At 41.9% G+C, this 20,757-nt stretch overlaps 1 protein-coding gene across 2 annotated transcripts; it reads left to right on the forward strand.

The window, feature by feature from the left end:
• Positions 1–238: 238 nt before the first annotated feature.
• LOC308292658 (uncharacterized protein) lies at positions 239–19,469 on the forward strand. Of its 2 annotated transcripts, none has more exons than XM_080735054.1 (13): positions 239–342; positions 3,199–3,338; positions 3,542–3,645; positions 4,727–4,807; positions 5,010–5,045; positions 6,941–7,135; positions 7,637–7,729; positions 11,786–11,866; positions 12,085–15,295; positions 15,387–15,479; positions 17,044–17,850; positions 17,991–18,083; positions 18,709–19,469. In XM_080735054.1, the coding sequence occupies exons 2-13, from the start codon at positions 3,278–3,280 to the stop codon at positions 18,933–18,935; spliced, it is 5,082 nt and encodes a 1,693-aa protein (XP_080591180.1). In that variant the 5' UTR covers positions 239–342; positions 3,199–3,277; the 3' UTR covers positions 18,936–19,469. The 2 variants fall into 2 exon arrangements, with proteins under 2 accessions (XP_080591180.1, XP_080591181.1); XM_080735055.1 differs by having other exon boundaries at positions 296–342; positions 3,207–3,338.
• Positions 19,470–20,757: the final 1,288 nt, after the last annotated feature.

The raw sequence follows: 20,757 nt of genomic DNA on the forward strand, positions 1-20,757 counted from the left end.
AGGGGCAACAGTATTGGCTTCAGTTCCTTCTTAGGGTGGACTGCTTTGTTTTTGTATCATTGTTGTGCTTAATTGTTTACTTTAGATGTTTGAATTGTTATGGAGCAAAATGGAAACAATCCTCTGGCTTTTTTTGTGATGAATCCATTACATCTATTTGACTGATCAAGGAAGAGTCACAGTCAGTCACTGTGGAGAGATGCTATGCTGTTCGCCGCCGAGCCGCTATGGGGCGCAGTGCATGAACATCGGTACAATTTCAAGGAATTCTTTCTTTGGTCATTCTGGTCCAGAAGGGAAACAACAAAAGAGCAAAGAGAACTCCAACTCCAACTCTCCAAGGTAAATACGATGCTAAATATAAGAGTGCCGCCCGAGGTATTGACAGTTGTTGCTCACCGCGCAGGACGTGTCGTATTTCAATATTTTTAAACGATCGGTAAAATAGGAGTCATTTGTTATCGTAGCTGTTTTAGCTAAAAAAGAAAGAAAAAAATGGCTAGCCTTTAATACACCTAACAACTTTGATACGATTTTGGACAGATTTGGAAAGATTTCTCAAAGACTACCCTCTCACACAGATTTGAAAAAGACTTTCCAAAAACTTTATAATGATTTCAGTTGTTAGATGTGAGATGCCTCTAAGTCTAAAGATTTTGTAAAGACTGGTTCAAGATTCCCTTTTATTTGCTGAAATAGTCCTATGCCTATTATATAGCCTTGTGTTCCTATATAAATTATAATATTATAAAGCAAATGAAAATAGCCGATTTACAAGCTCAGTCACAGCGCGTCGCATCTCAGTATTGCAGTATTGATTATTTTACTTGATTACTTTTTCCATCACTGCACATGCAGTGCACACACACACTGTGTGCTAGAGTGAAATTGTTGTTTTGTTTTTCATTTGTATATTAAAGTTAAAGGGGAATTCTGTCTTTTGTTATTAATAAAACTAACCATTATGGAAAGAAATACAATAAAAGTGCTAGTAAAGAACAAAATCGTTTTTGAAAAATTACATTGACATTGATATTTTAAAGACAAGATGATCCTAAATGATCAAAATAATATAAAAAATGAATTCTACATGTCAGAATTAGTTGATTTAGACCTAATGCACCTGTTTTTATATCTAAAAATCTCCAAGTTAAGGCCATGGTCGTCGGAATAGCAAAATGATCATAACCATGACCTTTCAAGAATCATCCAATATGGTCAAAACAATATCAGAAATGACTTCCCCCCAAATAGTCAGAATGGAGGTATTGCATGTGCATATACAAAAAAGTTGGATTTTCATAATAGCCGATGGCGGCCATATTTATTTTGGCCGCTGTGCCCACAGATATAAAGGCGTGATTCCTAAACCCACCAGGATTGAGTTAAGACCCGCCTCCTCTCGATGATCTTAAGTATGAAAGTGCCCATGCCTTGAACGTTAGACAGTGCTGCTCGCTCAAGTGCAAAGTACCTACTACCTAGTGATCCATTACAATAATACACGCAGCATAATACGCCCAAAGCCATATCCAAACCATAACAATTTAACTGATAATCAGTAAGAGTTTTTATTTTGAGCACAGTAGTGACAAATTAATAGCGTTCTCAGTACGTTTTTCTCTTTAATAGCAAAGTTACAAAGTTTTCCCTTTATTAAATAAGCACAGTACAATTAAGTCAGTTTCAAGTTTTTTTTTTAGCACAGTTTATTTTGAGCACTGTAGTGAGAAATTAATAGCTGTGCATTGTGCAAGTGCAGGCTTTTCTCAAGTACAAGTCTTCATGCCTCTGACTTTATCCACCCTCCATGTGTCAGGCAGGGATTTCAGCCACTCCTGGAAGTCCTCGCGTTTCCGCGAGGCGGGTCTTAACTCAAGCCTGGTGGGTTTAGGAATCACGCGATATAAAGAGCTAGATGCCTCGTTCGCCTCTGCAGTTCATTGGAGCGACGTGCAACAGTTGTAGTCCGGACATCCTGGAAAAACTGAGGGAACGCTTTCAGTCAAAGTGACTACTGGCCAATCACAGCGCGACTTTTCCGGGACTTATCCAAGGACTACAATTCAATTCAACAGAGCCAGTTCCGATGTTGCGCGGCTCAGCTGTTCTTACAGGCTGCGTACGTAAAGACCCGCCCCCACATACCTCTGATTGGCCTAGTAACTTCCCTATGTGTGACACACGTGGAAGCAATGCACACGTGATTCCCTTAGTCCCTCGATGCACATGCATCAGAGTCGAAGGAGGCGTCTACCTTTCTATGTCTATGGCTGTGCCATTCGTGGAACTATGGCGGACAAGCACCTCGGTGATTTCTCATGTTCCAGTGAGGAACTCCCCTAATACCAAATTGCGAACGGGTATACAGGCCAGATACTGGAGTAATAATCAGTCTTTTGTGAACACCCTGGACAGATTTTAAGGAGCTTGATTCAGTATTTAGATATGTAATATTGGTGTTATCAGACACGCCCCCTTCCTATACAGACCATTGTAACTTCAAACTCCATTTTAATCATGATAGATTCATTGAAAACACCCGTCCTTTTTTCTGCCAGTGGTGACTCATACTACCCTCCTAATACGTGACCTTTTTTCATTTATTTTTAATTATCTTTGGTCGAAATTCAGGAGACTCCTGACGGAATGGATTCAGGAGGGTTGACCAGACCATAAGTAATGTAATAGCCAATGGTCGTGTTACGTGTAAAAAATGAATTGAGACTGGCGGATTGAAAAGTTTCACAAAGTTATAAACTCATTTAAAAGTGTGGGTGAATTGACACACTGTGCACATGGTTGTGGTGAGAGGTATGTCTTTGTCTAGTCCACAGCTTTAATATATAGATCTATAAACAAGGCATTAAGTCAGCTAAAAAATATTTAGTGACCTCATGAGAAGTCCCCTGCATTGTCAATGGTCATTATTAGTTGGTCAACCCACTGAGGAGAGAAATAGATGAGTTTTCTTCATTTAACAGTAGGAATAGGAATGTTGAAATAGGATGGATAAGATGGGATGTCTGTATGTCCCTTTTTCCACCAGGTGTGCTGAAGCAGTTCAGCTAATCACACCTCTAGGTTGCCTTGTTAAGTTTACATTTACAGTACAGATTTAGACCCAGAGGGTGCTGCCACCACTTCTTTTAATTGGTCTAATTTGGTATGTCCTACTGTATTTTCTCTGTACTTTAGACCTGCAGTCTGAAAGCTGTAGCAACGAACACCTCTCCTCCCTCCACCACCTCCTCCTCCTGCAAGATTCTGAAGAACAATGGATCAGGATGTAGGAGACTCCTGTAAGACACAGGTTGTCAACAATGAGCCACAGACAGGTAATGCAAGCGTGTTGCGGCAATTGTTTTTCAGTCCACATACCAAATCACAGTCAGAATCACCATTTGGTGTCCTCTGAATAACTGAATGTTACGGTGAAACAGTTACACCCCCCCCCCCCCCCCCCCCCCAAGCAAGTAATGGGGGAGTGTTATTATTTTCACACTCCTAATTATGTCGGTTCACATGTGTTCTCCCTCAGATGACAACTTCCCCAAGGTGATCATCCTGCCTGTCCCATTTCCTGTGTTCGTGCCAGTGCCTATGAATCTGCTCTCCTCAAAGAATGCCCGACTGCCTGTACAGGTACATGTGCACGCACTACCCTTCTGTCCCTTCATCTACCTCACATTCACCTACCCGTAATTGCTGGACTATAAGCCGCACCTGAATATAAGCCGCACCAGCTAAATTTAGGGGAAAAAAAACAAATGTTTACATATATAAGCCGCACCTGACTATAAGCCGCAGGTGTCCCTCCTGCTTCCTGCTAGAGTGCCCCTGGTGGCCGTTAGCTGGATAAATCTATATATAAATCCTTGTTAAAGACCATTGTAAAACGAACTAACAGGCCGTTAGCTGTGAAAATCTTCATATAAGCCGCACCGTTGTATAAGCCGCAGGGTTCAAAACCTGGGAAAAAAGCTGCCGGACTTATAGTCCGGCAATTAAGTTACATACTGTATGCATACGTTTATTGCGACCGTCAGGTACCACGCAACGCATATGGGACTTCTGTGTCCCATCTACTTGCATTGGAGTTGACAGAGAGAGGAGGGAGGGAGGGATTTCAACTGAATTTAGCGTTTTCACGACAACAATTGGACCAAAATGGACTATATTTCTTCTTTGGATTAAACAACTGCTGAAACATCCTGGAAGCTTCTAAAAGATACTTTTAAAAGGTATGAACATCGTTTCCCCACGAAAGTCGCCTTTAACGTGGGCGTGTGTTAGCCTCGCATGGCCAGACCGACTCATCCACACCCTCTGGTGGCCCACGCAGTGTTTGAATTAGTCTGTGCAACTCCAGGCTAGGTGTGTGTGTCCATCACGCACGGATCGTGCACGATCGGCATGCAAGCTGTGGTCCGTTCACGATTACAAAAGACCCCATCTTAATCCATGCTACCGTTGCTGAGCTAGGAGCAGTGTTGTTTACATACTGTAGGAAGTAAACGCATGCAGGAAGTGGTCACAGAGAAATGGGTTGTTCCGGACAAAAATGCAGATCTGGTTCCGTTTCTGGTCCCAAACCGGAAGCACTATCTTTGGGGCACTTAGAATCTGTGATCCGATTTTGGATTGTTTTTATAAAAAAATAAATCTTAACATTAACATTGGTTGCGTACAGGTCCAGCAACTTGTTGTTTTTTTCCTTTCTCAGGATGACATGCCCAACCCAGCATCCAGGAGCCCATCCCCACCCCAAAAGAGGCCCAGGGGAAGGCCACTGAAGAGGAAGAATGTCAGTACAAATAAATATATACAATATAAACGGCCACGGCTAATATCTGCACACTTGGCTCCTCTTTGCTAATTTCATCCAGCTACTAGAATTATACATATATATCTGCAAATGAGATGTACAGTGTGCACTGTGCAGGCTATCATGTTCCTTTTCTGTTCTTGGATGTGTGAGATCAATTTGTTGTCTTGTTCATTTACAGGCAGAGGACCCAACTGTGCAAAAAGCAACTGAGGAAGTAAGTTCCCATTGCAAACCATGGCTAGATGTATCGGATAATCGGAGCCGGTTCTGGGCCCACGGGGGCCCTAAGCATGATTCTGCTATGGGGCCTTCCGAAAAAATAATAATATTTTTTATCTTTTTTTAATCTATTTTATAATGGGTTTAATTCTGTTTTTTAAAAATATAAATATAGGCCAAATTGCAGAATCGTCATGCAATGTAGCATCAAATAGCCTAACTTAACTAAGGACTGGACAAATACCCCCAAATAAGCATAGATGTAGGCTATGCCAAGGCGATGATATGAAACATATCGTCGTTGTCGGGTGGAAACCTTGTATCTCCAAAACCATTCATTTTGTATTGATCATTTAAAAAATGAACTAAACTAGTGAAAACAGCCGATCTACAAGCACACAACGTCTCTCACCGCGAGGCCTTGTGTGCTTGTAGATCTGCTGTTTTCACTACTTTTGTGCGACAGCCTTGTATGATGAAGCAGGGCTTTACTTTGCGAAAAAATTTACATATTTGTAAATATACATATAGCACTAAATCCTCCGCCTCCCCCCCCACAAATATATATAAATGAATAGATAAAAAACGACAACAACAGGCAATGTATTTTTGTTATGTTTGATTTGTTCTTTTCTTATTTAAATGAAAAATGAAAACATCACATTCACTTTCAGCGGTGTGGCGATGCGCAGAAGCAAAGAAAGTCACCACAGTTTGATTTGATCATTGCTTAGTCAATTATGAAGGGATTTCCATATTGCTTGGGAAGTCTACTTTGCAGAAAAAACGCGGCCTTTGCGACTCGCTAATCGCGAGATTTCACATCGCGATTTTGGTTTGAAAACGATTAACCGTGCAGCACTAGTTCTTTTCTGCAGAGGAGGGGGCGGTGGGGGCCTTTTTGTTCGGCGGGGCCTCACGCAGACTGCGTAGTATGCGTATACGGGCCGCCGGCGCTGCGGATAATTATGAAAGTCTGACTGATTATGAAATACTCCGACTATGTGGCTACTTCTAGGGTTAGGTAATGGGGTAACCTCGCCTCACCAGGCTTTCTGCTGGTGGTTTCTGCTGGTCTTCGTTTACAAAACAGGTTGTTTGATCCGGTCTAGACCCAATGGGATCCTACGTCATTTTGTATTCAAAACGGACTACACTTTGGCAGGAAACACAAAACCGGAAACAGTTTCTACCCAGTTAGAGCATGCACAAGTAGTTAGCGCATGCGCAATTAGGGGTTAAAACTGTTTCCGGTTTGGTTTTTCCTGCCAAAGTGTAGTCCGTTTTGACTACAGAATTACGTAGGACGCCATCCGCTCCCGACCGGATCAAAAGTCCGAAATTGGAAGTCAGCCCAGGCTAGGTAATGGTGAGAGTCAAACGAACGCAACGTCTGAGTACCGAGTAAAGTGACGTCGGAACAACGCCACCCAGATGTTATTAGGTGCTTGGGGTTGGGCATGCATGACAACACCTGTTTGTTTATGAGAACTCTAATGGATTGCCAATTTAATCCAATCAGGAGAGATTACCCATTTATCAACTTCAATTTTGTTTCTCTGTCATCACTTACAATTGAACTTTTCTTTTAATCCTGATTCCTGTATGAGATCTCTCTCCATATTCAATACAATTATTATCCCAGCCTGAAAATGCACTTTCTGTTTACCAAAGAGCTGAAGAGGCATGTTATGAGCTTATACATCAGCTATTTCCGGCAAACATGTGCCTGTATAAACAGAAAACCAAAAGGGGGCCTTTAGAGCCCTTGTGAATCCAGACAAAGAAAGTATTAATTGTGGTGGCATTGAGATGATTTATTACTGTAATTGTTGAAACTCAACTGAAAAGGTGAAAAATAAAGTAAACTTTCTCATTACATTTTTCCAGTTTGATGGCATGGCAGCTTTCAGCTCTGATGAATCATTTACTGGAGACTACGTGCCTGACAGTGCTCTATATAGTGATTCTGAAACACCCGTCGACAAGCAGAAGCTTCCATCTTTGGAAAATACACCAACAGTCCCAAAGTCTTCTGATGACTTGTCGATGGACAATGAGACTATGGACAGTGGAAATGAGAGGGTAGGTTTGAGTCTATTCCTCCTCCAAACTAGACTAGATGTTATTGACCATATTGATACGGTGGCTGTTTTTCTATTACAGCATACTTTAGCATATTGTAATAGTGAAATTGCCATGGCGTCATACTTAACCCACTACACTTTTGTTGCGTTCACTCTAGCAGGTACAAAAGCTACACAATGACCAATGCATTGATTTCTTTTATTTTATAGATTTTTTCCAGCGGAGTCTCCAGCAGGATACTTTTTGAGTCCAGTATAATTTCATGATCAAATCAAATCTTTGGCTCAGGAATGTGACAAAAACTTAACAAATCTCCATGAATTCAAGGCTTCATGCGGTGTGTTATTTATAGAAAATAAGTAATTTTGTGGGTGAACTACTCCTTTAATTAACAGGACTGATTAACAGCAAGGATTAGTGTTGGGCGTCAGCTGGCGTCCACTGAAAATTGTTTACATTCAGAAAAAGTGTCAGTTGTTGTCTTTTTTCCCTTCGCAGGATGACATGCCAAGCCCAGCCCCAAGGAGCACACCCCCACCCAAGAGGTCCAGGGGAAGGCCACCGAAGAGGAAAGATGCATCCAATATAAAGGTTCATTTTGCACACTTGGCTCCCCTTTGCTCCCAGTTTCTGACATTATGTGCACCTACGCTTTCTTCTAGACCGGGGGTTCTCAAACTTTTTCATACCACAACTCCATAATATGAGGGAAATTATTTGGCGACCCCAGTCCCCCAACCTCACCTAAAGGAGAACTTTTAAAGGTATATTTTAGAAGCTTCTAGGATGTTCCGGCAGTTGTTTGTTCCAAAGAAGAAATATAGGCAATTTTTGTCCGAGCCGTCCTACTATTGGATCGATTGTTAGTTATTTTTTGGCATCTAGTGTTAGGAATGCCCATATGATTACCACGGATAAGCTCTAAAAGTGTGAAAAACGTATTTTTAAAACTCTGAATTTGTAATCCCTCCTCTACAATGCAAGTGGATGGGACGTGGAAGTACCATGAAACACGGATGGGACTTCTGTGTCCCATCCACTTGCATTGGAGTTGACAGAGAGAGGAGGGAGGGATTTCATACTGAGTTCAGAGTTTAGCGTTTTCACAACAACAATTGGACAAAAATGGACTATATTTCCTCTTTGGATAAAACAACTGCTGAAACATCCTGGCAGCTTATAAAAGATACTTTTAAAAGGTATGAACATCGTTTTCCCCCTGAAATTCGCTTTTAACGAAATTCGCTTTTAACGTGGGCGTGTGTTAGCCTCACGTGGCCAGACCGACTCATCCACACCCTCTGGTGGCCCATGCAGTGTTTGAATTAGTCTGAGCAACTCCAGGCTAGGCGTGTGTGTCCATCACGCACGGATCGTGCACGATCGGCCTACACGCTGTGGTCCGTTCACGATTACAAAAGACCCCATCTTAAAGGTGATACACCATGCATTTAAAAAGTATTTATGTCATATTGTTTATGTCCCAAAAACGTTTTTCAAAAGGTTTGAGGCTAAATTACCACTCCTGAATAGAGAGCCTCTCTCATTTTGAATGGCTCTCAGAGCATGTTCAGCTGCAGTACCACCTTTGGCCTGAACTGCGCCACCCCCCCAAAATCCTTTTGGAAAAAACAATTTTTGACGTCAGCGACGGCAGCAAATCTGGACAGCCTGTTTTGAGAACCCGTGGGATGCTTTTAACTTCCGCCTTCCCAAAACCAGAGAAAGACACAACGGTCAGAAATGGGACTTTGTGAGGATAGAAGGTGCTAGTGGGACCCCAAAAAAAGGTTTTAAAATAGGAAAAGTGAAATTTCATGGTGTATCACCTTTAACCCATTCAGGCCGGGTACACATTTTAGTGTATGGGAGGGGCTTACAGTACATGTACAGTATGTTGCAACATATTTGTTTTTGTAGGCTAAATTCAGATTTAGGCCTAACTAGAAGCAGTGCTCTTCCGAGCACAGGTCTCCACCAGGCCAGGCGTCCTGGTGGTGCGACTGTATAATAGGCCAGTGTAAAAAGGGTGGCATATCTTCTTCACCTTAGACCAGGGGTCCTCAATAGGCGGACCGCGGTCCATGTCCGGACCGCGAGGCACCGCCGACCGGACCCAGGACGAATTATAGTAAAAAAAAAAAAAAGTGGAAAAACATCTCCACGTTTGTTTCCACTTCTCGTATTCATTCACTTTCATTGCATGCGCTGAGTGTGTGTGTGTGAGAGAGAGAGAGAGAGAGAGAGACAACGACGCGGTGATTGGCTGATGCCTGGCAACAAAGTATTATGGGCTGTCATGTCTTTGAAGTTTGACAACGATGCGCTGATAGGCTGTTGCTACAGACCGCGGATGTTTTCGGAGCAGCAGCAACAGCAGCAGCCACCAACAATGCAACTAGTTATAAATCAGTGGGGTTTCATTCACGCTAAACATCATCAACGTGAATACGTTTGCAGGATTGTAATTATCTCCAGAGTTTGTCGCGACGTGCGACGTGCCACGGCCCGACGGCCCGTGACGGCTGCCTCTCTTTCTGCATGGATGTTGTTCTCCCATGGTTCTCCCCACCGGGGGAAATGGATGTGCTGTGTGGCAGCGCGCCGCATCCAGTTGGGGTTACCGTGCGGCACAACGTGCGTCGATACCACGATGCGACGCTGCGCAGCCGTCTGCGTTCAGTGTGTGCTGTGCTCCCCTGTCTCTGACGCGTGACACCTTGTTTTCATATCGATATTCACGTTGCGACACAAGCATAAATTATTCGAAGATTATCCCAGTTTGTTAAAAGAAACCAGAGCACTAGCGCAAAATATCTCTGCTCCATTGAACATTCTGTTCTCCCTGCTTTAATGGGTTGTTTCTCTTCAATCAAGTAATGCCCCCAAATGATTTTGGAGGAGTCCCCAGCCCAGATGACAGTGAAGTCATAATTTAAGGACCCTTTTAATAAAGAAAGAAACGGGAAAAGACCATTACTGCATGAAGCCTGGTGGGCGAGGTTATTACTGTATCAACAAACTACTACTAAAAAAAAAAAAACACATCAGCCATTGTAAAAAAAATAAAAAATAAGAAAGGGATCCCTAATTATGTAAGATGAACAATAATGAGGGCAAGTGGTCATGACCTGAGGGCAAGTAGAACATGACCTGTACTTTCCAGACGGACAAGTGCCTCTGAGACCATGGTGTCAACCCCTGGTTGGTACTTTTTTGTATCTTAGCCTACTATTTAAGATTGACCGACATAATAAAATAAGCGAATATAAATATATTTTAATATATATATATATTAATTGTCAAGATTTGTATTTGAGGACCCCTGCCTTAGACCTTTCATGGCAATCGGACACTGCATGCATGATTTGAAGCATTGTGTTCAAAAATTGTGTTTTGCTAAAGTCTACCTGCTGGTGGCGCTATAACAAACCAATGTGAAAAGGGTAGCAATTGTTCCTTGACATAGTGGGAATATGTGTGGCAAATTTCACGGTAATTGCAAGCTGCGTTGATGATTTGAGGCATTTTGTTCAAAAACGGAGCAATCCTGCAAACTTTGGAAGCTAATATTAGCCAATCAGGATGGAATATGAAATATCAGACAGATCAGACTTGATCATATGACTATACAAGTACTGTGTACTGATTTGTGTTATTTTTGGAGAAAATCTGAAGGCTTAATATCCTAAAATGTGTTTTACACAAGTCAGCCCAAAGGTGGCGCTATAAAAGGCTGATGTGAAAAATGCAGAGAAAGGGTTTTTCCTTGGCCTCTAGGGAGTGCGCTTACAAAGTTTGAAACTGATCGGTGGAGTTATAGGTAAAACCACAAATCGGCCTGTTATAGCGCCACCATGAGGCTGATTTCAAAAATTTGAAGTGGCATTTCTTCCTCGACTTAGTGGGAACATGTGTGCGCGATTTCATGATAATTGCACTTTGCGTTTGTGATTTGAGGCATTTTGTTCAAAACGGCTCAATCCTACAAACTTTGGAAGCCAATCTTAGCCAATCAGGATGGAATATGCAAAATCGGACAGATTTGTATCAATCACATGACTGTCGAGATACTGCCTAGCGATTTGTAGGATTTTTAGACATAATCTGTAAGAGTAGTGCACAGAAATGTGTTTTGTGAACATCGGCCACTAGGTGGCGCTAGAAAAGGCCCATTTGAAAAATTTAGGGCAGAGGTTCTAGATTGGCATCCAGGGAATGTGTGTGCTCACTTTGGCAGCGACCGGGCCAACGGCGACTGAGATTAGGTGCACACAAACTGCGAGGACGCACGGATGCACGGACGGACGCACGGACACACGGACAGACGAAGGGGAAAACATACTCTCCCCCATGCCTTCGGCTGGTGGAGACAACTATAGGTTATGCTACCGTTGCTGAGCTAGGAGCAGTGTTGTTTACATACTGTAGGAAGTAAACGCATGCAGGAAGAGGTCACAGAAAAATGGGTTGTTCCGGACAAAAATGCAGATCTGGTTCCGTTTCTGGTCCCAAACTGGAAGCACTGTCTTCGGGGCACTTAGAATCTGTGATCCGATTTTGGATTGTTTTTATAAAATATTAAATCTTAACATTAACATTGGTTGCGTACAGGTCCAGCAACTTGTTGTTTTTTTCCTCTCTCAGGATGACATGCCCAACCCAGCTTCCAGGAGCCCATCCCCACCCCAAAAGAGGCCCAGGGGAAGGCCACTGAAGAGGAAGAATGTCAGTGCAAATAAATATATCCAATATAAACGGCCACAGCTAATATCTGCACACTTGGCTCCTCTTTGCTAATTTCATTCAGCTACTGACATTTTGTGCACCTACTGTATCCTTCAGTCTATACGTATCTGCAAATTAGATATACAGTGTGCAGGCTATCATGTTCCTTTTCTGTTCTTGGATGTGTGAGATCAATTTGTTGTCTTGTTCATTTACAGGCAGAGGACCCAACTGCTTCCAGCTCTGAAGAATCCTGCTCTGAAGAATATATGCCTGACAGTGAACCAGAATCCTGCTTTGCAGAATATATGCCTGACAGTGAACCAGAACCAGGCAATGATTCTGACAGCAGCACTAGTTTGTCTGCTGTTAGCAAGCAGAGGCTTCCTCGTTTGAGAAAGTCGACTGTTAACAAGCGGCTTCCTTCTCTGAGGAAAGTACGAAAAGTCACAGAGTCTGTTGAGGAGAAGATAGTGACACAGAATGAAGAACACGATTACACCACAAAAAACTATTGTTACTTTTGTGGGCAAGCACAAACTAAAATTTCTCGCCACCTGGAAAGGTTGCATAAAGAGACAGAGCCAGATGTCGCTAAAGCTTTCTCATTACGTAAGAATTCTAAGGAAAGGAAGAAATTAATTGAAATTTTACGAAACAAAGGAAATCACAAACACAATGAAGAGGTTTTGCGCACGCAAAGTGGAAAACTGAAGTTGAAAAGAAACCCACCAAAGAATTCGAAAGAAGAAAAAAACTACAGTAAACACTTTGTGACCTGTCAATATTGTAAAGCCATGTTTGCCCGCCATATGCTGTGGAAGCATGTGGGTAAATGCCCTTCTAAGACTGACGAAGTCACTAAACCTGGTCGTCGTAATCATTGTTTGGGTCGTGCCGTTATTGCTCAATCAAAATTGAACGGCCAATATTCCCCTGAAACGCTTGAACTCCTTGGAGCTATGAGACAAGATGAGATTTCAGTTGCTGTTCAAAATGATGTCCATATATTAGAACTAGCTCAGGACCTCTGTGCCAAGCATGGTAAAGATCCCAACAAAACTGTCCCTGAGAGAACCAGGGATACACTCAGAGCATTGGGTAGACTTGTGTTAACCTTGAAGAAGAAGGAATCATCATTTTCTATTGAGGATGCTGTAAAAGCTAACAGTGTTGACAGAGTTATTGAGGCTATGAAAGAGGTTTCGGGTTTCGATGAACAGAACCACTCCTATCAGAGGCCAACTCTTGCATTGAAATTGGAGCGCGGACTTATGAAGATAAGTGACCTTATCCTCCATAAGGCCAAGGCAGGTGATGATGAGCAGGCAGTAGAGGAGTTCCAGACATTTCAGAAGGTTTTCTCGTCCAGATGGGCAGAACATGCTCCCGCTCCCCAAGTTACTCTTCCTACTCAGGTCAACAAACCATCGACCGTTCCATTCACACACGAGAAAGAAGACTCCCCAAAGACATTCTCAGCACTTGCCAAAGTGACACTCGCATCCTGCTCTGAAGAATATATGCCTGACAGTGAACCAGAATCCTGCTTTTCAGAATATATGCCTGACAGTGAACCAGAACCAGGCAATGATTCTGACAGCAGCACTAGTTTGTCTGCTGTTAGCAAGCAGAGGCTTCCTCGTTTGAGAAAGTCGATTGTTAACAAGCGGCTTCCTTCTCTGAGGAAAGTACGAAGAGTCACAGAATCTGAGGGGAAGATAGTGACAGAGAACAGAGAATATGATTACACCACAAAAAACTACTGTTACTTTTGTGGGGAAGCGCAAACAAAAATTTCTCGCCACCTGCAAGCGAAGCATGAAGAGACAGAGCCAGATGTCGCTAAAGCTTTCTCATTCAGTAAGAATTCTAAGGAAAGGAAGAGGTTAATTGATATTTTACGAAACAAAGGAAATCACAAACACAATGAAGAGGTTTTGCGCACGCAAAGTGGAAAACTGAAGTTGAAAAAAAAACCACCAAAGAATTCGAAAGAAGAAAAAAACTACAGTAGTAAACACTTTGTGACCTGTCCATATTGTAAAGCCATGATTGCCCGCCATATGCTGTGGAGGCATGTGGGTAAATGCCCTTCTAATACTGACGAAGTCACTAAACCTGGTCGTCGTAATCATTGTTTGGGTCGTGCCGTTATTGCTCAATCAAAATTGAACGGCCAATATTCCCCTGAAACGCTTGAACTCCTTGGAGCTATGAGACAAGATGAGATTTCAGTTGCTGTTCAAAATGATGTCCATATATTAGAACTAGCTCAGGACCTCTGTGCCAAGCATGGTAAAGATCCCAACAAAACTGTCCCTGAGAGAACCAGGGATACACTCAGAGCATTGGGTAGACTTGTGTTAACCTTGAAGAAGAAGGAATCATCATTTTCTATTGAGGATGCTGTAAAAGCTAACAGTGTTGACAGAGTTATTGAGGCTATGAAAGAGGTTTCGGGTTTCGATGAACAGAACCAGTCCTATCAGAGGCCAACTCTTGCATTGAAATTGGAGCGCGGACTTATGAAGATAAGTGACCTTATCCTCCATAAGGCCAAGGCAGGTGATGATGAGCAGGCAGTAGAGGAGTTCCAGACATTTCAGAAGGTTTTCTCGTCCAGATGGGCAGAACATGCTCCCGCTCCCCAAGTTACTCTTGCTACTCAGGTCAACAAACCATCGACCGTTCCATTCACACACGATGTACAGCTTCTGTACAAGTACCTACAAAAGAAAGCAGTCGAGGCAATTGAAAGCCTGGAGAAAGAAGACTCCCCAAAGACATTCTCAGCACTTGCCAAAGTGACACTCGCACAAATAAGCTTCTTCAACAAATTGCATACAAGTGAAATTTCTAAAATGTCCATCAAGTCTTTCATGAGAAGGGTCCAGGCTCATCATCACGCAGACACAGCTGGCTTACTGTCAGAGTTTGAGCAAAAGCTGTGCACACACTTCAGTATGGTAGACATGATAGGCAGAAGTGGCAGAAAAGTTGTTGCTTTGTTAGCCCCTGATGTTTGCAGTGCAGTGATGCTGCTTGTAAAGAAAAGAATTGCATGCAATGTCTATGAGAGTAACCCCTTCGTATTTGCCAAGCCAAAGTGCCAAAGATCTGCCTACAGTGGACAGGATTGTATTAGGATTTGTGCAAGTGAGTGCGGTGCGCAGAGTCCAGAGTTTCTCAGGTCTAGATACTTTCGAAAACACATTGGAACACTTTTTCAGATTCTCAACCTCCAAAACAACGAGCTTCATCACCTTGGCACCCTTTTTGACTGTGACATCCGAGCCGACAGAGACTTCTATCAGCTGCCAGAGGCAGCTTTAGAAATAGCAAAGATCTCAAGGCTTGTAGAAGCAATGGAACAAGGACATCTTAGGAAATTCCAAGGGAAGTCTCTTGATGAGCTTGAAATTGATGGTATGTGTGTAATTTAACATATTATCTAAAGTTACTGGTTGCATATTTGTGCTTTAGTAACATGTATGTATAACTTTGCTTTTCTCTCAAGATGAAATAAATCCAGATATGGCTCGGAACATTGCAGACAATAGTGGTGATGAGGGAAAGGATGAAGAATCGACTCATCCCCTTCAGCTTGAGGGTATGCAATAAACACAAAATGTTTAATTAACTGATATAACAACTGTCAACCACACTTGCAGTGGAATTATATTACTTTAACCCAATGTTAGGAAAAAGAAGAACGCAAGCAAGCTGTTCCCACTACATCCCCACAGGAGGAGCCCAGCACTTGAAAGTGTATATGTTAGTGTTTTTGAGGTACCAGTGAGATTGAGACCGGGGGAGCTCGTTTTGCAGTCCCCGGAAAGAGACAATGCTTGCTCCACCTCGTGCCCCAAAATGAGCGCTCCTGGTCTCAATCTCACTGAATCTCAAAAACACTGTGACTGTGTGAATACACACACGCACACACACACACACACACACACACACACACACACAGTCACACATACACTGTATTCACTTCTATTTTCTTTTAAAGTTTTACATTAACCGCTTGAACCTTTGCTATTCTTTGAGGAACATTCGCCAAAGAATTTCAGGAACGAGATTTGGTGTAGAGGGGAAAAAGAGCTGACCCAAGTACAGAGCCAAAGGCCAAGTTTACCATGTATCAAGGTTTTAAGTGGTTAAATGTCTGAAATTGCACATTAACTTGAATCCAACATATCCTTCTCCTCTAATTAGCAAATGGGGTCAAAACAGTCAATCCTACCGGTTCCACGCTTGTCACAAATACTGGTCAGTACTCTAACAATCTAAGCTAAGTTCCCCTCCATGAATGGACTTACAGATTCTACAGTAAATCTAAAACTACATTGTTCAGGGACATTTTGGTCACCTTTTTTGGCCATTAGGCCACCCTACTGTGCATGTGTGACATGCGTGACTACTGCGCATGCATCAAACTAAACACAGTAACACACTACAGGAGGGTAACTGCCATTGTATTTTTGGGAACACTCACAGGACCTACAGTAACTTAAATAGTCGTTTTGTGCACACACGGTTACTGGCACAACACAGATACGTAAGGAGGCCATTTTTTTTATCGAATGATTTTGTAACCCATTTTTTCATCCAGTGCCCTAACCTGTAATCTTGGTTTCTGCTCTCCCTCTGCCACACCTGGGGAGCCCTGGCTGGCCAGGGGGAGGCAGTATAGAAACCAGGATTACTGCATGTTTTTGTGAGGGTATCTAGGAGACAAGGGGAGAACATGCAAACTCCACAGAGAAAGGCTCTTTCGCTAGGGTGTGGGGGCTGATGACGTGGAGGAGGAAACAGCCCACAGCGTCCCTGGTGGGAATCGAACCCAGGACCTTCTAGCTGTGAGGCGACAGCGCTAGGAACTGCAGAGGCTGTTTTTTTAATAATGTTTAGAAGTTTTTTTTAATCATTTTTGGGTAAAATTTAAAAAGCTAAATAAAAAAAGATCGAAATAATTGAAAAGAGTAATTGAAAGAAACACGGCCTCATCATGTTTTAGAAGGGCAGTATGAGTCACTAGAACCAAGTTTGTGTGTTTAAGATGAATTTATGATGGTTAAAATGGTGTTTGAAGTTACAATGGGTTGATCAAATCTGAATGAATATCAAATATCTAAATACTATTTATTTTTTATTTTTTTGCCTTTTTCTAGGACAAGCAAAACAAAACACTGCTCTCTCTACTCGGCTCAACAAACGACCGCTGACCGTTCCATTCACACATGATGTACAGCGTCTGTACCGGTACCTAGAAAAGAAAGCGGCGGAGGCGCTTGAACACCTGAACAGAGAAGACTCCCCACAGGCATACTCAGAACTTGCTAAAGTGACACTCGCACAAATAATCATGTTCAACAAACTACATGCAAGTGAAGTCTCTGAAATGACCATCAAGGATTTCATGGAAAGGACCTGGGCAGAGGTCCGTGACACAGACACAGCTTTTGTCCTGTCAGAGTTTGAGAAAAAGCTGTGCACACACTTCAGCAGGGTGGACGTCACAGCAGGCAAATTAGGTGGAAGCAGGAAAGTTGCCGTTTTGTTAAGCCCTGAAGTTGACAGTGCATTGATGCTGCTTGTAAACAAAAGAGTTACATGTGGTGTTCCTGTAACCATTGAGCCTTTAGTATTTTTTCCGCCAAAGGGCCATGGCTACTACAACGGACAGGACTGCATTAAGGCGTTTGCAAGAGAGTGCGGTGCACAAGGTCCAGAGTGTCTCGGGTCTAGATATTTCCGTAAGCACGCCGGAACACTTTTCCACATTCTCAACCTCAAAAGCCACGAGCTTTGCAAACTTGCCACCTTATTGGGCTGTTACATCCGAGCCAACAGAGACTTTTATCAGCTGCCAGGAGGAGCTTTAGAATTGGCAAAAATCTCAAAGCTAGTACAAGAAATGGAGCTTGGATATCTTTGGAAATTCCAAGGAAAATCACTTGATGACATTCAAATTGATGGTATGTATTGAAGCTAATGTATTATCTAAACTTTTTGTGTGCTGCATGTTTGTGAGAGACACAGTGATTGAGTATTATACATAATAAATGTATGAACTTTTGAGTATTATACATAATAAATGTATGAACTTTCTCTCAAGATGAAATAGAACCAGATCTGGCTTGGGACACTGCAAACAATGGTGATGATGAGGCAGAGGATGAAGAATCAGTTCAACCTGTTCAACTAAAGGGTATGTAATGAGCACAATGTTGTAGTATGTTGTAAAACTCTTGAGGAAATGAATCGTATCAGCAACAGAATGATAACTTCTGTTCACCCCCTTGCTCAGACCACACCGATCTTTTAACTCTGCCTCTTGTTGTCTCAACCATACACATGTAAGGTTTTGTGACTGCATCTTGCATGGTTGTGATGCTGTTATGTTGACAAAACCTGTCCTGTCCTGATATATAGATACCATGCAAAACAGACCCCAGTAGAACCAATTTTGAACCAATTCACACATTGCTGTGACAGATGCCAACGATTACAAAGCACTCTGAATTCACCCATTTTCAACATGTCGTCATAGGTTTATATTATATGATTGTACCATTTCTGTCTATTCTGTCTGTGTCTCAGAGTAAGGCTGTGGACAGTTCAGAAACTTGCAGACCATATTGAGTGAATATTTGTAATTAATGCAAAACAATGGTTTCTATTTCAGCATGAGACCTTTCCACAGCCCAACAATGCGATCGGGACTCAAACCTGCGTCCCCCACATAACCTCCAATGTTTTAATATTGAGTTATCGTGGAGAGCACAGGAATATTTTAAGCAATTACGGTAATTTGCATTATTGTATTTTTGCAGATGGCAAGCAGAAGCAGAAGAAGATGCAGAAGCAGAAAATGAAATGGACAGAGAAAGAAGTGAATGCTGTCATGAAGCACTTCAAAGTGCACATTTCCAAGGGTCAACTTGCTACAGTGATCGAGAGCAGAGAGTGTAGAGATGCTGAATATGCTACTCTGAAACATAGAACTGTGCAAAATATACGAGATTTTGTGAGGAACAGGGGCATCAAAAAGTCAAAGTGAGTTTTATGGATGGATCAGTTAAACATTTTTAAATCAGACATGATTGTTTCAAAGGCGATAACATGCCTACAACACTGGTCTGACAAAAGAAGATTAATCGAGAAGAAGAGTACCACCACCGTGCCTGAGCCAAATCAAGACCTGGAACACAACAGTGGAGAAGGAGAGACTGTAGCAACTTGGACATTTAAGTCTCTTTTATTGGTAAAGGTGCTTGGACAGGAATGACTGACATTTCAATGTGAAATACATCTCAGACACGGGTTATGACTGTAATATAACAATGTAATTATGAGGATATTGTTCAGCCTACCTGGGGTGTCATCAATAAATTAAATGGGATGAAAATAGATGTGCTACACTTCAGTGTGCTACACCTGAGTGTGACAGAATACATCAAGCAGTGGGATTTGGTTTAGTTGTACAGGTTTGGGGGGTTACATTGTATATTTTAATTATCATGTCACTGGTTTATATGCGTCTTCAGTATTGTAAATCAAAGTTAAGTTAATAGTTTTTATATGCGTGAACTCTGTCATAGATTTGCCATTTGAATCTGTCTTCATTAAAACCATAAGGTCAGTGTTCGCAAAAGAGAAGTCAAGTGTGTATTTTGCCAAAAAGGTTTTTAGTATCTATATGACTGATCAAGGAGTCACCACAATATAGAGCATCGCAGCGGAAGTTGATTCCTGGGGTCACTTAATATTCCCCATTCATTTTCGCCATAGACTTTTACAAAAATATTTATAACAATTATGTTAAGCCTCGAACCAAGCCATCCAGGATGGAGGTGAATCATGACCATATAACCTTTTATCCTATGTGAAAACATATTTTAATATTACATTATTTGATATAGACCTACTACATTTAATAACTACCCTTTGTTTAGCGATTTTCAAAATGTTCTTTTCATAGAAAAAAAGGTTATATGGTCATGATTCACCTCCATCCTGGATGGCTTGGTTCGAGGCTTAACATAATTGTTATAAATATTTTTGTAAAAGTCTATGGCGAAAATGAATGGGGAATATTAAGTGACCCCAGGAATCCACTTCCGCTGCGATGCTCTATATGGTCACCAGCACTTTCGCCTATAACATATTCGCCTACACGCATTTGGTCCTTTCGCCTGGCATTTTCGCCTTGGAGGAGAGTCTTTTCACCTACCTGTCTGAGCCATTTCGCCTACCCTCAATTCTGCTGTCAGACTGTCCATGTTTGCAAATTATCTCTTTGTCATTTAAATATTATAGTGACTGTGACAGTGGTGTCAAGTGAATCTAACAGTTTACTTGACATTTATTATTTACATCACATTTTATTCCTAAAAAATGGCAAAATAGTTTTTTATGCCTGTTGACAGGCAAGGTTGATTCTATAGGCTATTTAGGTGTAGCATATCTTATATAGACCTATATAGGCTAATAGCCTATATATGTTGTATAGCCTAATGTTAAAACAATATAGGCCTACAATACTGTTTATTTTACAATACTGTTCAATACTGCACCAAAGAATGTATAGTATCGGGACATGGATTAATTAATTATTTGGGCGCACCTGATTCCAATAGCTCTGTATTTGTGTGATTACTATGGAGTGCATAGGATAGCCGTGTGTAGGTTTGACATGTAACACCACTGTCACAGTCACTCTAATATTTAAATGACAAAGAGATAATATGAAAACATGGACAGTCTGACAGCAGAATTGAGGGTAGGCGAAATGGCTCAGACAGGTAGGTGAAAAGACTCTCCTCCACGGCAAAAGTGCCCCGCGAAAAGACCTGGCGAAAATGTTATAGGCGATTATGCCT

The sequence above is a fragment of the Nannobrachium achirus genome (genome assembly GCF_963921795.1).
Source record: "Nannobrachium achirus genome assembly, chromosome: 10".
In the NCBI taxonomy this organism is placed as follows: Eukaryota; Metazoa; Chordata; class Actinopteri; order Myctophiformes; family Myctophidae; genus Nannobrachium; species Nannobrachium achirus.

Coding starts and splice junctions, on each gene's coding strand:
- LOC308292658 (XM_080735054.1), top strand. CDS start 3,278: ATGGATCAGGATGTAGGAGACTCCTGTAAGACACAGGTTGTCAACAAT. Junction 5,046..6,940: donor TGCAAAAAGCAACTGAGGAA/GTAAGTTCCCAT, acceptor ACATTTTTCCAG/TTTGATGGCATGGCAGCTTT. Junction 15,296..15,386: donor TGATGAGCTTGAAATTGATG/GTATGTGTGTAA, acceptor TTTTCTCTCAAG/ATGAAATAAATCCAGATATG.